General features: G+C 58.7%; 1 protein-coding gene across 1 annotated transcript; it reads left to right on the top strand.

Annotated features, from left to right (window-relative positions):
- Window positions 337–14504, top strand: ITM2C (integral membrane protein 2C). Its single transcript, XM_018058402.1, has 6 exons — window positions 337–596; window positions 8629–8769; window positions 10623–10811; window positions 11782–11892; window positions 12525–12675; window positions 13188–14504. The coding sequence occupies exons 1-6, from the start codon at window positions 471–473 to the stop codon at window positions 13277–13279; spliced, it is 810 nt and encodes a 269-aa protein (XP_017913891.1). The 5' UTR covers window positions 337–470; the 3' UTR covers window positions 13280–14504.

The following is a 15853-nucleotide window of genomic DNA, read 5'->3' as shown; positions in this document are numbered from 1 at the left end:
CAAACACGGATTCAACAAAGACTGTATTCTGAGGATGCTGGTCTTGGAGAAGCAGCTGGAAGGGATAAGGCGGCGGCGGAGGGGGACAGAGTCCATGCCTGATTGGACGAATGGATGGATGCATGGATGGATGCATGGATGGATGCATGGATGGACGGACTAAGTGAGTGAGTGGTTGCGGGAACCGCAGACGTTCCCAGGTTGGGGCAGCGCGCCCGGCAGGGGTCACTGCGAGCCCCGACCGCGGGAAGGGGGCGCAGGCGCGGCTGGCGTCAAGGCCCTCCCTCGGCGAGGTGGGGGCGGGCGGGGGGCGGAGAGGGCTGGGGGTGGGGTTAGAGAAAAGGACCCGAAAGAGATCCAAACTTCCGGTGCCTGCGGAGAGCTGAGCGGTTGTGCTACCGAGAGAGGCTGTACCGAGTGGGTTTTGCTCGGGCGGAGGCTACAGGGGGGACGCTCGGGCCGGCGCAGTCATGGTGAAGATAAGCTTCCAGCCGGCGGTGGCCGGCATCAAGGGCGACAAGGCCGACAAGGCTTCGGCCTCGGCCTCGGCCCCAGCGCCCGCCCCGGCCGCTGAGATCCTGCTGACGCCGGCTCGGGTGAGAAGGGCCGGGGATCTCCGGTGGCCGGGGGTGCGGGGAACCGAAGCTCGCCCGGCCGCCTCCGGCGACTGCCCGAGGTGCATCGGGACCCCGGGGTCTAGAGCGGAGGGGGGGGGGGTTGCTGGGAGTCCGGGATGGATCTTCCCATCCGGAAGTGGGGAGGGGGCTTGGGTCTCGACCTTCAGCTGCAGCCGAAAGCGTTAAGTCTGAAGAATCGGAGGGGATCCGGTCGCTGTCCCAGGTGGGGAAGAGTTCCAGGTCTCTTCCAAAAGTGGAGGGGGGCCCTAGGCGCCTGGTCCCCAAAGAGGGGAGGGGGTTGGTCCGAAGAAGTTCGAGGAATGTTGGTGGGGGGGTATAGGCGTCTGGTTCCAATCAGGGAGGAGGGGCCGCGGGTCGAGTCCCAGGTGGGGGATGGGAGGAGAGTTGAACATTGTTTTCCCCAAAGTAGGGTGGTGGGTTGTGATTGGTGGGGAATAAAGGAGATGAGGCGTCTGGTGCCAACGAAGGGGGAGGGACTGTGGATTTCGTCCCAAACGGGAGACTGCTGGGGGTGGGGGGGCGGGGGGCGAGGGATGTGCTGTTAGTCCGCACCTGAATTAGTGGATCAGAAAGTGATGAGATATGAAATGAAAATAAACCAGAACTCTCCTGGCCGCACGTCCGGGATTCGAGATTCGGGGTTGCGAGGTTGGATGCCCTGATCCCACCCTACCCCAGGCCGCCTGGGCCTCCCTGCCCTCCTCTTCCTTCCTCTCCCGCCTCCCTGGACCTCTGGGCTACCCCGTCCAGCCCGCGGTGTCCCGGTGCCCTCTATCACGAAGGCTGCGCTTTGTGGGGGCGGACCTCGGTGCACCCCGCCCCCGCCAGCTCCCCTCCTCCCCTTTCCCTCCGGCCTGGGGTAGAGGAGGCATTTCCGCCGGTGGAAAACTGTCTGAGCTGCGAGGAGTCCGACCAGGGGAGGGCCCAGAGGGGCCGGACGCGTGGCGGGCGAGGAGGGGAGGGAGAGCTTGGTTCAGTCTGGCTCTGGAGTGGCCCCGGCAAAGGTATCTACGCCGCCCGTCCCCGTCCCGTTGCTGGCTACTGGGATGTCTTCCTCAGCGCCAAGGCCCCTCCCCAAATTGATGGCTCCAACTAAATCTTGCTGGGGTATGGAAAGCCGGGTGCTGCAGAATGACCTGTGCCCTGTGAGAAGGGGACACAGGAGAGGGTGGTCAGAGGTGGGTGTCACACACCCAAGTGAAGATTCCCTGAGTGCTGAATTCCAGGAAGAGCCTTGGCGAGCTCCCCTGCCCTGGCGTGGTCACTGCGGCATCAGTAACACCCAGGCTGGGTTGGGGGGTTTGCTCTGCAGCCAGGATCAGAGCAGCTCCGTCTTCTTCTGATGCTTGGATGGGAAGGGGACATTTCCTATTTGAAGGCCTGGCCTGCAGCTTTTAAAGTTTGCAAGAGGCTCTTTAAACCTTCTTCCTCCCCCTCTGCCCCCAGAGAGTGCAGGACGCTCACCCCTTTCTTCTCCCAGCTGCTTCTCCCAGAGCCGGGTACCCAGCTGAGGCCTGGAAAACGACCCTGACGCCCAGAGCTACAAGACTCAGGCAGGAGGGAGGATCAGCCAGACAGTGGGAGGATGCAATTCAAACTCCATCAGAAGGTCTGCCGGATTTCGCAGGAGCCGCACATTCTCCAGTGGCAGCCTGCTCGTGGTGTCGGGAGGGATGGCGGATGCCAGCATCGCCTCGGCAGTATCTGACATCCAGCTTCTGGCTCCCAAGTCCAGCGTCCTCTCTTCCCCCTCACCGAGCATGAAATGGAAATATCAACATCTTCTTCCCTGGGGGCTGTTTGCAGTGGCCTCGAGCCTGCTGAGTGTGCTTGCCACCCCTGGCAAACCTTGTTAGTTGGGCAAGGTCCCCCTCACTCTTAACTGGCAAGGGGGAGCCATTGGGCCCCAGGAGGAGGATTAATATCCCAGCATCTTTACGTCAAATCTGCTTATTAATAAACTTTCACAGCTCCTCAGCCCTGAGGGCTCAGGGGAGGCTTTCGGGTGTTGCACGTTGGCTCTGCCAGTCCCCTGATGGAATTGGAGCCTTGGGAAGAGAGTTCACTTCTGTGAACCTCCTGTGGCCTTAACCGGCCAGTGGGCACATTGCCCCCACATCCAGTGCCTGATGTAGAGCAAGCCCCCCTGCCGTGGCCACCCCTCCCCCTGCATGGCCCCCCACCTCACCAGTAAGTTCAGGAGGCGCCCAGCATTTACAGTAGCCCAGGACAGCATGAGCAGGGACTGCTTCACCAAAACAGGGCATTTGGGTTGGTCCCGTGCTGATGGGTTGTCAGAATGTGGAAGTGTTAGTTGCTCAGTCTATTAGAGTGAGTGAGCTTCGTTCAGTCTGATTCTTTGCAACCCCATGGACTCTAGCCCGCCAGGCTCCTCTGTCCATGGGATTTCCCAGGCAAGAATACTGGAGTAGGTTGCCATTCCCTTCTCCAAGGGATCTTCCTCACCCAGGGATCTAACCTAGGTGTCCTGCATTGCAGGCAGATCCTTTACTCTCTGAACCACATGGGCTGTCAGAGGAAAGCTTATTAGAAGGTCTCTTCCGGCTGGGGGTAACCCTGGAACCATCCCTGGTCATTGAACTGAATCAAAAATAAGACTTAAAGCCTTGGAAGGACCAACTGATGAACAGAGGCATTCCTGAGTGCCTCTCCCCCATGAAGCTACCCTCTAAGCTGTCACAGTAAAATGTCAACCTGAGTGCAGGCCCCCAGGGCCAGGCTAGGGGTAGTAGCATCCTCACTGTGGGCCTCCCTCTGCTTCTCTGCAGAAAAGTGAAACAAGGAGGATTTTGTCCCCAGACCTGCTGCTGGAAGGAAGCTCCTCGGTGGGGCCCAGGAAGGGATGGGGGTGGGGGCCCATCTGGGCCTCCAGCTGCCCACCCTCCCCACGTGGTACTTGCTTCTGAGATAATGAGTTGCCTGCACTGATGGGCAGCTGGCCACAAGCCAGCTCAGAAAGTGGGCTGGACCGGAAGCACCCCTCTTAGCACCCTCTGGCCAGCCCTATGCCTCTCAGCCCAGTTCCCCTCTCCCCACCAACTGCCTCTGTCTTTGCTCACCCATGTGTTACACACACGCACACGCACAGAGCCAGGTGTGGGCATGTACAGACTCAAACGATTGGGCTGGGGGCCTCCAAGAGGAGAGAAGTGAGGTCAATACAGTCATCTCAGTGCTGTAATTTTCTCCCTGGCTTTGGCCTTTGATTAATGTCACTCCCTCCCCCAGCCCACATACCTGGGGATCAGATTTCACTTTCCACCTCCCTGCCTCAGGTCCTTGGCAGGAGGGAGCTGGGTCTCCCGCAGTGGTGGTGGTGGGGGGTGGGGGGAGGGTCCCCTAACCAGCCCAGAGGGTGGAGCAGGGCTCCGCATCCCCACCCACCGGCCCCATGGGCTGGGCTAAGAGGACCTCCGTGGTTGGGGGTCCTGCCCCCTGCCCCCGGACCCCGGGCCTTTGCTGAGGGGCTCTGGTGTCTGGGCTTGGGCTGCGGTGACTTTTTTCTGCTTTCTCTCTCCTTTCCCTCTCTTCTTCGGGCTCCCCTCAGCCCGTGGTCCTTGGGTGTTTCCAGGCTGTCAGCAAATTGCCACGGAGGATGAGTTTCTCTTACCAGAAAGAAAAAAATGTTTCTGGTGAGACCAGTGGAGCACAGCCACTGAACCGTTGACCCCAGGAATGCCCTGCCAGCTCTGCGTCTATCTTCCTCGGCCTTTGTTCTCTGGGGTCTCCCCTTGCCTGTCAGGAGCAGAACAGGAGAGCAATTGAGCAGAGCAGAGGGCTGTGGAGAGTGTTCTTCGGCCCACATCCTTCCTGGGGCAGCAGTGGGTCCCTGGGCCACCCTGGGTTTCACTGATGGAGGGTTCACGACTAGTCCTCAGCATTCACCCCGCTGATGTCTGCACTGCTGAGCACAGCTCCGAGAGGAGGCCCAGCCCCCTTACCCCTGCAAGGCTTCTGTTTCCCTCACCCACACACACAGTGTCTCTCTCACTGGTGGCCTCGTCTCTGTGGTCTGCAGCCTGGGAAAGAAAGATGCTCAGGAAGAAGGAATGGTACTGGGAAGGTGAGGGTGGGGACTCTGGCCACGGCCGTAGGCCTGGGCCTGCAGTGGGTGCATTTCTGGCTCCCCTGCCACCCTCCTCCGAGCAGCCTGCAACTGGAGTTTCATCTGCTTGCAGCTATTCTGAACATTGTCACTGAGGGAAAGTCGCTGGGAGCTCTCTCCATGAGCCCTAGGGTGGGGGGTTGGTGTGGGGGAGTCTTCTGAGTTAATGCTTCAGTTGGCTGAGTTCCCCAGACTCTTGAGGGCCTGGCTTTGCCAAATCATTTAGTGAACACTACCGCAGGCTCTGTGAGACAGGCCGGCCGAGGCCTGGGCCCCTCCTGGGTCCCAGACACATGGCCCACATGCTCCACACAAGCACACAGTGAGGCCTGTTGCCTGGGACGCCCAGCTGCCGTGGAAACTGTCTTTTCCTGCTTTCTGGAAGACCCCCAAATGCCTGGCTGGAGGGTAACTGCTCCATATGAGGGCGGGCATTCTCCTGGGGCTCCAGCATGACAGGTGAAGCAGCTCGGGGGGCGGGGGGCTGGTGGCGACTTCAGGAAGGATCCCCCTCGGCCGACATCCTGGGTGCATTGAGCAGGTGGGATCCTAGGTTCCGGCCCAGGCTCCCCACAGGCCTCAGAGGGCGGCCCACCTCTGTGGGGCTTTACCTCCTGGTGCCTCTGTCTAGAAGCTGGGACACTAGCGGCCTCTGGGTCTGCTCTCCCCAATCGCCGCTGCTCAGCCACGATGCTCCTGGGGAGTTGGCCCCCGGAATGCCAGGGTGGAGGGGTGTCAGGTAGGAGGGAGCAGGGCGTGAGCCATGGGTGTGCACTCAGGACTGTTAGTAGGGGCAGGATGTGTGTGTGTGTGCTCAGCCATGTCCAACTCTTTGTGACCCCATGGACTGCAGCCCATCAGGCTCCTCTGTCTGTGGGATCCTCCAGGCAAGAATGCTGGAGTGGGTTGCCATTGCCTGCTCCAAGAGATCTTCCGACCCAGGGATCAAACCCGCATCTCTTGTGTCTCCTGCATTGGCAGGCAGGTTCTTTACCACTGTGCCACGTGGGAAGCAGGATCGGAAACCACTGTCCACTTCACATCTGGGAAAGGTGGGGGGGGGGGCGTCCCAAGCCTTCACAGGGACCCCCACAGAGACATATGAGGACATGGGCGTGGGGCATCAAGGGGTCCCGGCTGGAGACTGTCCTTCTTGGCCACACTAGCCTGGCCTCACTTTGCTCTGGGGCCCCTCATCTGTTGCCATCCTTAATGACCCCTCTCCCCACCTCCGTGCCCTGCCCAGCCCTTCCCCCAGGCACCTGCCCCAGCCAGGAGCTGAAAGGCGGCTGTAAAACTGGCAGGCCTCACCTTGTTCCTGAACTTCAATTATGGACAGGCCCCCTCAGCTCTTGCTTTATAACCACTGACTTTTTTGTTGTTGTTCGGTTGTTTTCTGGTTTTTTTTTTTTTTTTTTTTTAAGCAATTCTCACAGGCTTGCTTTTGCTTCTCTGGAGCAAAGCATGGCCACAGTGCAGCCTCGACAGCTGGCTGCGGTGGTGGCCCTAAAAAGGAATGGTTTATCTGATAAAGACCTGCTATTTTTATCTAACACTTGATCCTTTACAAAGGGCTTTCAGGGCCTGTGTCTCCTTTAATTCCGACAAAACCCTGTCAGAACGAGTCTGTTCACATTTCACAGGAGGACCATCGGAGGGTCAGAGGCTCCCTACACGGGCACGCGGCCCCTGCTGGGGGCACCTCTGGCTTCTGCAGCCCCACCCATCTCACTGAATACAGATGTTGTGTCGCCAGGGCAGGATTTGCAGGGGGTGTGGCACCTGGCCTATCTTTTGGGTCACCCACCTTTCCTGAGGACCCACTTAAGATGGTGGGTCCCTTGGGTGGCTTGTGCCTGTGAGTCACTGGCCGAGCTCGGCCATCGGTCACCCTGTCCTGCACTGATCCTGGGAGCCCATTGGAGAGTGAAAGCCCTTGCAGCCTCCCGCCCACTGCTGGCAGCTGTCCTGTGGGCAGTGGCCACAGGCACTAGTGACCGTGGTCAGTGCTGCCAGGGAGCCCCGGGTGCTGGGGAGAGGCCAGCCAGACGGGTGGTCTCACCAGGTGCTTCTTCAGATCTCAGGGACCCCGCAGCAGGGCCAGGGTGGGGAGAGGCCCCAGGCTGCAGATGGCCCAGCCTGTGAGGGGGGGCAGGATGGACCGGGGTACCTCTCCATCCTCTGTCTCCATCCCAAGGTGCTGGAGGCAGGGGGGTGGGGTGGGGGTCACTGGCCTGGTGATACGTGTGCCTAGAGATGGGGGTGCGTCTTTCAGGCATTTGCTATGCCTGCAATGTGGGTTCCATCCCTGGGTCGGGAAAATTCCCCTGGAGAAAGAAATGGCAACCCACTCCAGTACTGCCTGGAAAATTCCATGGACTGAGGAGCCTGGTAGGCTACAATCCATGGGGTCGCAAAGAGTCGGACATGACTGAGCGACTTCACTTTCACTTTCCTGCAGGAAGGGAGTGGGGAGAGGGGAGAGCCCCAGGCAGGAGGCTTCACACAGCCCCACAGGAGACACCCTTCTGCTCCCTGAGGCCCCGGTCCCACCCTCCCCTGTGCCTCAAGCATAGCAGGCCTGCACCCCACCCCTTCCAGGCTGAGCCCCCTGTGTGCACTGAGAGTAAGGGCCTGTCCTGGGCAACTTCGACCTGAACTGTGTGTATACTCCCAGCCTTGGCTGCAGGGTGAAGAGTGAAACAGAGCGCTAAGCAGACAGTTAATGAGAGGGTCCGGGCTCTGGGCCTCCCCTCTGCACCCCCAACTCTGCCTTAGGTCCCCGAGGTTGGGGGTAGGGCAGGGCCCCTACCCTCACCCAGCTGCATCCAAACACCATAGAGGCAAGGTTGAATGGTGGACCCTGGAGGCAGAGCCAGGCCTGGGCCTTCTCGAGGTCTCCAGGGTGAATGAGGCCTGGGCTAGGGCAGGGGTGGATAAAGATGAGCGATGGCCCAGGCCACACAGCTGAGTAAGAGCCCCGAGTCACTAGACTCTCAGTCCAGTGCTCTGGGGAGAGCAGGGTTTCTGAGTTACACACCCACCTCCAACCGCTGGCCCAGACGGGTGTGGACCAGAGTTGGGTCAGGATGGTTTATTTCTTGGCAGCCCTGTAACTACTTGTCCCGAGCCAGGGCCTGGCTCCCCAAAGAGGGTGTTTCCAGGAATCTCCTGCCCTGGCCACCACAGCCACGTTTCCGTCCCGGCAGAGGGGCCCTGGCTTCCAGAAGCCTCTAGACTCCACCCCACGGGCTCTGCTCCTGACAGCCTGCTCCACACCAGTGCCCAGTTATTCCATCGCTGCCCAGCAGGCTGCTCTCTGCCCAAGGTGGCCAGAGGGGACAAGCACACGTGCCCAGACCCTGGGGGCCTCCTGGAGCCCTGTCCCCACCAGTGAGCTACTGGAAACCTCCTTGATCCGATGCAGCAGCTCCCAACCTGCCCGGTGCACCCTGGTTCCCACAGGTTCCGAGGCCAGGCATGGTCATCAAGGTCACATCTGTGCTTCCCCCCCACCACCATCCCCAGTTTGAAAGAATCTACTGTGGTCATAGCTGGTATAATGAAGGGGACTAATGGCATAGGGGCTTCAAAATACTCTTGCTGAGTCCCTGTGGGTCATTTTATGTGGCTTCCAGGTGGGGCTTGGTTTCTCTTTAGAGGGAAGAGCTGGGGCCCTGGGGATGCTTCCTTTCCTTCCAGATGATGCTCTGTGTGTCCCGAGCATCGCCCTCCCCTGCCTCTGCCCCCCAGGCTCCTTGCCAGCCAGCAGGGTGAGGCCTCACTTTGGGAAACGGGGGTGCGGGAGGGATCCCCAGCGGATGTGGGACCACCACGAGGCTGACCCTGCACTGCCGTCCACAGGAGGAGCGGCCCCCCTACCACCGCTACAAGAAAGGGGGCTCCGTGGGCGGTGTGTGCTACCTGTCGATGGGCATGGTCGTGCTGCTCATGGGCCTGGTGTTTGCCTCCGTCTACATCTACAGATACTTCTTCCTGGCTCAGGTAAGGTGGGCAGAAGAAGGTGGGGCGAAACAGTGGCCTTTAGAGGAGGAAGTGAACCCCCTACCCCCCAGGTGGGAGGAGTGCCCCACAAGCCTAGAAGATTTCGCAGCCTCCTCCTCCTCCCTGGTCTTGGTTCAGGAGACAGGACTGGGGTGCCATCCTCTGACTGACGTGGGGTCTGGAGGAGTGGCCTTACCTGTCTCTTTGGACACATCTGAAGCTGACAGCTCTCCTAGGACTACAGTCCGTGATGGGGGAGCCAGGATTAGCATCTGGGCTGTGAGGCTGGCAGCCCCTTCCCATGGTGACCCCAGAGCATCAGCACCAAAAACTCGGGGTGCAGCAGAAACTAGAACTCTGCAGGCCCTCAGAGCCTGGCCCCCTGTGCCCTGCAGGTCATGCTTCAAGGAATTCCCATTCCATGCCTGGTCATCCGAGCTACAACCCATGAAAGGTGGAGGGTGGCTTACAGAGTCACCTCCGTCCCCTGTTAGGGTGGCCCCCCTCCACGATCACACCTGGTCATCTGCTCGCCCAGGCTATCTGGGCACAAAGCTGGGCCAGAGACCTGGCCGTGGTCACAGCAGCCTTGTCATCTGCCCAGGCCTGGGGAGGGAGGCAGGGCCCTCAAGTTCTCGGAAGGGAAGGTAGTTCAATGAAAGTTTGCTCAATGACCATAAACATAACAACATGGGGAATCTCAGTGACCAAAAGGCTGGGAATTGCCCGTCGTTTATGACCCTTCCCACCCTCAAGCCCTGGGCTTTGACTTCCTCGTCACCCAGTTTCTCTAGGGTGGAATTCACTAAAGAGCTTGCAGGCTGGGTGACTTTCCCCGTGAAACCTCAGCTCTGGCACACCCACCCACTTCCCCATTTGTTCGGCATCCTCTCCTCCCCCACGACCTGCTTTCCCCCTGGTTCCTGGTTTTCGCTTTCTGGGGCCTTTTCCTGTTGCAGCTGTGCTGCTGTCCTGGACTTCCCCTCTGGTTGCAGCCCCAACTCATGCCTCATTCTCAGGGCATGGGGAACCTCAGAGCAGCCTCGGAGCCTGCGCCCTGGGACCCCTGGGACTGTATGATTCGTGTGTGATGATTCACCCTCCTGGGAGAGCGCAGCTGAAACAGAAAGGGACGTCTGCCTGTCATGACCTGGAGGAGCCAGAGGGGGCCCCCCTGCGGCCACCAGTCAGTCACGAGGCCTCGGTCGCACCCGGCCACCTCCCTTCCCTTGTTGATGGAATGATAAGCGGACCCTTCAAACAGGGGACACCGCGTTTGTCAAGGTTTCTCAGGAGGCCCAGGTCCGGGGAGGTGGTGGGGCTTTTGTGAGGTTGAACACAGCTTGGGGAGGGGCAGGAGGCGGGGGGTTGCCACTAGCATCTGATAACAAGGCTGACTCTCAGTCCCTCCCCCTTCCTGGCCCTCCAAGGTCTCCAGGGCCCCTTGCAGAGGCTGCAAGAAGGTGGGCGGGCACCCCCTGGTGGCAGTGGAGGGTGGCACCCCGACCCCACTCCAGGCTCTTTCTCCGGTATCTGTCCTCCCACTGGGCCCATCCCCTTTCACCGCCATAGACTCATGGACTTGGGGAGCAGAAGGGGTCACTTTGGTTTACAGATGAGGAAGCTGAGCCTCAGCGAAATCATCCTCCTAGGAACTGGCACACCCGGCTCACCCTCCCTGACTCCCGTGTTGCTCAGTTTCTGCATCTGTGAGATGGGCGTCCCAGCCCCGCCCTCCCCGCTTCCTCAGGCCTTCCGAGCCGGGAGTGGTTGGGCAGGCAGCAGGGGCCTCGCGGAGGGCCTTGTGTGACCAGGTTGTCTCTCTCTCTCTCCCCGCTCCCCACCTTGCTCAGCTGGCCCGAGACAACTTCTTCCACTGCGGCGTCCTCTACGAAGACTCCCTGTCCTCGCAGGCCCACACTCGCATGGAGCTGGAGGAGGACGTGAAGATCTACCTCGAGGAGAACTACGAGCGCATCAACGTGCCTGTGCCCCAGTTCGGGGGCGGCGACCCTGCAGACATCATCCACGACTTTCAGCGGGTGAGGCCGGCCAGGGCCGGGGCGGGGGTGGCAGGTGGGCACCCGGAGGACCAACAGACGTGAAAGGAGAACGCCCACACCCTTTGTACAAACTTGGAGTACATACCCCTGCAGTACAAACCGTGGCGCAGACGTCTATGCTTTAGGTCCATCGGGGGTTTAGAGACCCCGCCTTTATCATGTAGTTCTTGCGGTTATCACTGACTGTGAACTCGTCATGGTTGATTTTCTCCTGGGCCACCTGACAGGTGCAGACGCTGGCTCTCATGGGCGAGGCCAGTATTCCTTTTAATGAGCTCTTTCCACGTTGACATCTTCTCAAGATGCAGCACTCGGGGGTGGGGCGGAGCATCTCGCTAAGGGTCTCGGAGGTCGGCAGGGGTGGCCGGACTTATCAGGTTTGATGAGAATCATAGTCGGGGCATTACCCTGATTCTCAGAGCTCAGCTGTGTAACCTCCAGAGAAGAATCCTTGTCACAACTGAAGCATTTGATGTGTTTTCATCTAGTAAGTGGAATCTACTATAGACACAGCCTAGGAAAGGAGATGGAGAAGGCGATGGCACCCCACTCCAGTACTCTTGCCTGGAAAATCCCATGGATGGAGGAGCCTGGTGGGCTGCAGTCCATGGGGTCGCTAAGAGTCGGACACGACTGAGCGATTTCCCTTTCCCTTTTCACTTTCATGCATTGGAGAAGGAAATGGTAACCCACTCCAGTGTTCTTGCATGGAGAATCCCAGGGACGGGGGAGCCTGGTGGACTGCCATCTATGGGGTCGCAAAGAGTCGGACACGACTGAAGTGACTTAGCAGCAGCAGCAGGAAAGGAGAGCGGGAGAAGGGAGCCCCGCCCAGATATTGAGGAATCTGGGGTACATCACTGGGAGCACGTGGATTCACACCTGGCACAGCCCGCCGGGGCCAAGCCCTCACCTGCAGACACTGATGTGGCCTTTTCTTTCTGCTCAGGGTCTCACCGCTTATCATGACATCTCCCTGGACAAGTGCTACGTCATCGAGCTCAACACCACCATTGTACTGCCCCCCCGCAACTTCTGGGAGCTCCTCATGAATGTGAAGGTGAGCGGGACCCTGGCAGCGTCTTGTCCCTCCCTTGTCCCCCCCGCCACCATGAGACAAGGGAGATTTCTGGGGCCAGCAGGGATGGGGGGCCTGGGCGTTGCTGTCAGCTGGTCCCAGCACCCTTAGTCAGTCCTTCTGGCTCCAGCTCCCTTCTCCCTCACACAGAGTCAATGCGTCTCCTTTCTGCCTTTCCAGCCCCCCACTTCTGCCTCCCTCACTTAAGAACCGAGACCAGCTTCCTTAGCATTCACGGCCATGCCCCATGTTGCCCTATTGACAGCAGTGCAGGGAGGAGGCCAGGGCCCTGCCTCGAAGGAGCACTTCCCCTAGGGTGGGGAGGGGCAGACTCATGTGTGTGTGAGCACACACACATGCCCACACTCACATGCGCACATGCCCACACACACACGACTCACTGGCAGTGCAGATGCAGGAAGTGCCCAGGGACGTCAGAAGGGTGAGCCATGCGGTCTCTGGATGGAGGGGTGGGCATGTTGGCCGGGCATCTCAGGTGCTGAGGGGACTCGAGTGAGCAGAAGGATGTCGGTGGGGGGAGGTCTGTGGGCAGCTGGGGACCCTGAGGTTGGGCCCGAGTACTGACCTGGTGCTGGGCTGCTCTCCCTCTGCAGAGAGGGACCTACCTCCCTCAGACGTACATCATCCAGGAGGAGATGGTGGTCACGGAGCACGTCAGCGACAAGGAGGCCCTGGGCTCCTTCATCTACCACCTGTGCAGCGGGAAGGACACCTACCGCCTGCGGCGCCGGGCCACCCGGAGGCGTGAGTGGCCATCTCCACCCACCTTGGCCCCTGCCCTGAGCTCCAAACCACAGTCCAGCTGAGCCTGGCCCCGGAGCTGGAGACCAGCTGTCAGAGAGCTGGGACTGCAGCAGCAGTAACAACAGCTGATGTTAACTGGGCACTTACTGCATGCCAGGCACTGCTTTACACTCTCTGTCCTCCTAAGGCAGTGTGAGTCATCATCATCATCATCCTTGTCGTCTTTTATTCTTGCTGCCCCTTTTAGGGATGAGGAAAGGGGGCGCAGAGAGGTCAACAAACAGCCCTGAGACCACACAGCAGGAAGGTGGCAGAGCTGTGAGGTCTGACTCCGGCTACTGCGCTCATGCCGTTTTACTATGCTGCGTCTGGGTGAAATGGGTGTCATTTCCTGGGCCTCCCCTCCCCTGGTCCTGAGACACTGCTCAGACTCCGAGGCTGGTGGCCTTCGTGGCCCAGCCAGTTCTAGGCCAGGACACAGGCCTCACTAGACTTTCTCTGTTCTCTCCCAGGGATCAACAAACGAGAGGCCAAGAACTGCAACGCCATCCGCCACTTTGAGAACACCTTCGTGGTGGAGACGGTCATCTGCGGGGTGGTGTGAAGCCCCGCCCCCGCCCTCCAGGCCCCGCCCCCACCTTCCAGGCCCCACCCTGCCCTCCAGGCCCCGCCCCCACCCTCTTTCGTCTTCTCTTCCGGCCACTCTCTGGCTCTCCTTACCCTGCTTAGCTTGTACTTTGGACGCCTTCCCCGTAGATGTGATGTCTCTCTCCCCGTTTCTCTCCAGCCCTGCCTGCCTCCTTGTACCAGAGCTGTGACCTCTCAAGGCCTCCCCCTCTGCTGACCTCTCGGGTTTGGGGGAGGGAGGGGACGCCCCAAGATGGTTTCTGTGACCAGCATCTTGAGGTCAGGTCCCTGGGGCCCTGGCCCACAGCGGCACTGGTGGCCCAAGGGGAAGGACAGGACGGAAGGAACCAGGCATGTGGGGGTTCTGGCGAAGGGCTGGGGTCAGGGGAGAGGGTGTGGAGTGAGGTTCAGGACCGTCTGCACAGCTGGGAAGGGCCTAAAAGGCCTTTTGCTTGCTCCGCACGCATCCCCTACTTTGCGGCTTTCAGACCTGAACTGAGGATGGAGGGAACATGCCCAAGGATGGACCCCCACCCCACCCCGCCCAGAGCACAAGGGAAGGTGGCTGTCCTGGGGCTGTCCCCAGGACTCCAGTCAGTGCCTTCAGCCCACCTGTGGGAGCCTGGAGTTTGGGGTGGGGGGTGCAGATAAGTCCGTCAAGCACAATCAATCTCCGGGTGGAACCAAAGAAGGAAAGAGCCAGGGCTGGGGGCACTGGCCCCCAGGAGCACATGCGGGGTCCCCACCGGCCACAGCCACAGAGCAACAGGGTGGGGGTGTCTTCTCCTGTCCAGGGGTGACCCTGCCAGCTGAGAACTGAGCAGGGATGCTCAGTCCTTGGAAGAAAGGGGGGCTCCCTGCTGTCTTGGGGTAGAGCTCTTGTAGGCAACCACGGGTGGGGGGGAGGGGAGGGAGAGCCAGCTGGTACTTGGGAACCCTGCTTCCTCTCTGGAATTCCGGCCCCCTCTGCTTGGGGGAATGCAGCGTTTACTTTCCTTTTCCTTCCCACTTTTGCATGTTTTTACTGATCGTTCGATATGCTAACCGTTCTCAGCCCGAGCCCTGAAGAGGAGGGCTCTGACACCTCCAGTCAGACTTTGGTGCTCTCTGGAGATAAAAACTCTTGAAGTGCTTTGTATATTTTCTCAATTAGATCTCTTTTCAGAAGTGTCTGTAGAACAATAAACATCTTTGACTTCTGATTTTGGCTTCGGAGAGGTGGGTGGTGGTTGTGGTGGTGGTGGGTGAGGGGTGCGCCTCCACCCTGTAGACTGGGCGAGTGTCCCTGGGGTTTGGGAGGTGCAGGTGGACATGCAGGAGAAGCTCTTGGGCCTTGACATCTGGCCCTGCTCCGTGGTTCAGCCAAGGTACGTAGGTGTCCCCTTCTTCCCTCCCTCAAGTCCTCACGTCACCCCGAACCAGGTGGGTTCACCTATTACAGGCAAGGGAGGAGGAAAAAGCCTGGAGATTATGCAGCTTGCCCAAGGTCAAGCTGCTTTTTAAGTGCCTATAAACCATCCGTTCAGTTCCACACGGAAGATGACATCATTATTGCTTGTCCTTAAGCGCAAGAACAGTGGCGTGTTCGCCACAATTTCTGGGCAATTAGTAACCATCTTGGGTCTGAACTGAGGTTTGGCGTGAGTCACAGGCTCACATTCTGCAGAAAAGGAGGGGATGGGAGCTGTGGCAAGTGGAGCCCAGGGGTGTGACCTGGGTCCTACCCTGTCGACAGAATGAGTGCCCACAACCTTCACTCACAGGCTCTGTCATCCTGTGAAGGACGTAAAAGATTCTAATTAATGCAGACACCTGTTCTCAAATCCAAAGTCAATCCTGCATAGGTGTCATGTCCTATTACGGTCCCCAGTCTAAATGCAATGCAATCATGATTAAAACGCCGACATTTAACTGACAGATTCAGTTCTTTCGGGGAAAGTAAACATGGTGAGTGCACAGGTAAATCCTGAAAAGAGAACAGTTTACAGATGTGAAACGTAATTTAAGAGTTAGGCGTAGCGAAGCAAAAGATCAGTGAGACACCATGGAGAGTCCAGAAGTTGACTTGAGATACAAGAGTTAGGTTGTTGACTTAAATTTAGGTTAGTGGAGGATGTTTGGGTTCTTTTTATTGGAACTGACTAGTCATCTTGACAAAAAATTAACCTGTGTCCTACTTCCCTGTACAAAATTAATTCAAACTTTTTAGGCATGAAATAAAGCCATAAAAGTACTTGAGATGATTTAAAAGATCATCTTAGAGGAGGGCCACCTTTTTAAGCATGATACCCACGAATTATAAGTTGGACTTCCATTCAGTTCAGTCACTCAGTCGTATCCAACTCTTTGCAACCCTTGAACCGCAGCATGCCAGGCCTCCCTGTCCATCACCAACTCCCGAAGTCTACCCAAACTCATGTCCATTGAGTCCGTGATGCCATCCAACCATCTCATCCTCTGTTGTCCCCTTCTCCTCCTGCCTTCAATCTTTCCCAACATCAGGGTTTTATCAAATGAGTCAGCTCTTCGCATCAGGTGGCCAAAATACTGG

Source organism: Capra hircus, chromosome 2, assembly GCF_001704415.2.
Source record: "Capra hircus breed San Clemente chromosome 2, ASM170441v1, whole genome shotgun sequence".
NCBI classification, from domain to species: Eukaryota; Metazoa; Chordata; class Mammalia; order Artiodactyla; family Bovidae; genus Capra; species Capra hircus.
The sequence above is the reverse complement of the archived record's forward strand: the minus strand, read 5'-3'. Positions and strand labels throughout refer to the sequence as shown.

Bases quoted from the DNA above. Each gene is read 5' to 3' on its own strand.
- ITM2C (XM_018058402.1), top strand. From the start codon at position 471: ATGGTGAAGATAAGCTTCCAGCCGGCGGTGGCCGGCATCAAGGGCGAC. The intron at 8,770-10,622 runs GTAAGGTGGGCA...CACCTTGCTCAG, and splicing joins GATACTTCTTCCTGGCTCAG to CTGGCCCGAGACAACTTCTT. The intron at 10,812-11,781 runs GTGAGGCCGGCC...CTTTCTGCTCAG, and splicing joins TCATCCACGACTTTCAGCGG to GGTCTCACCGCTTATCATGA.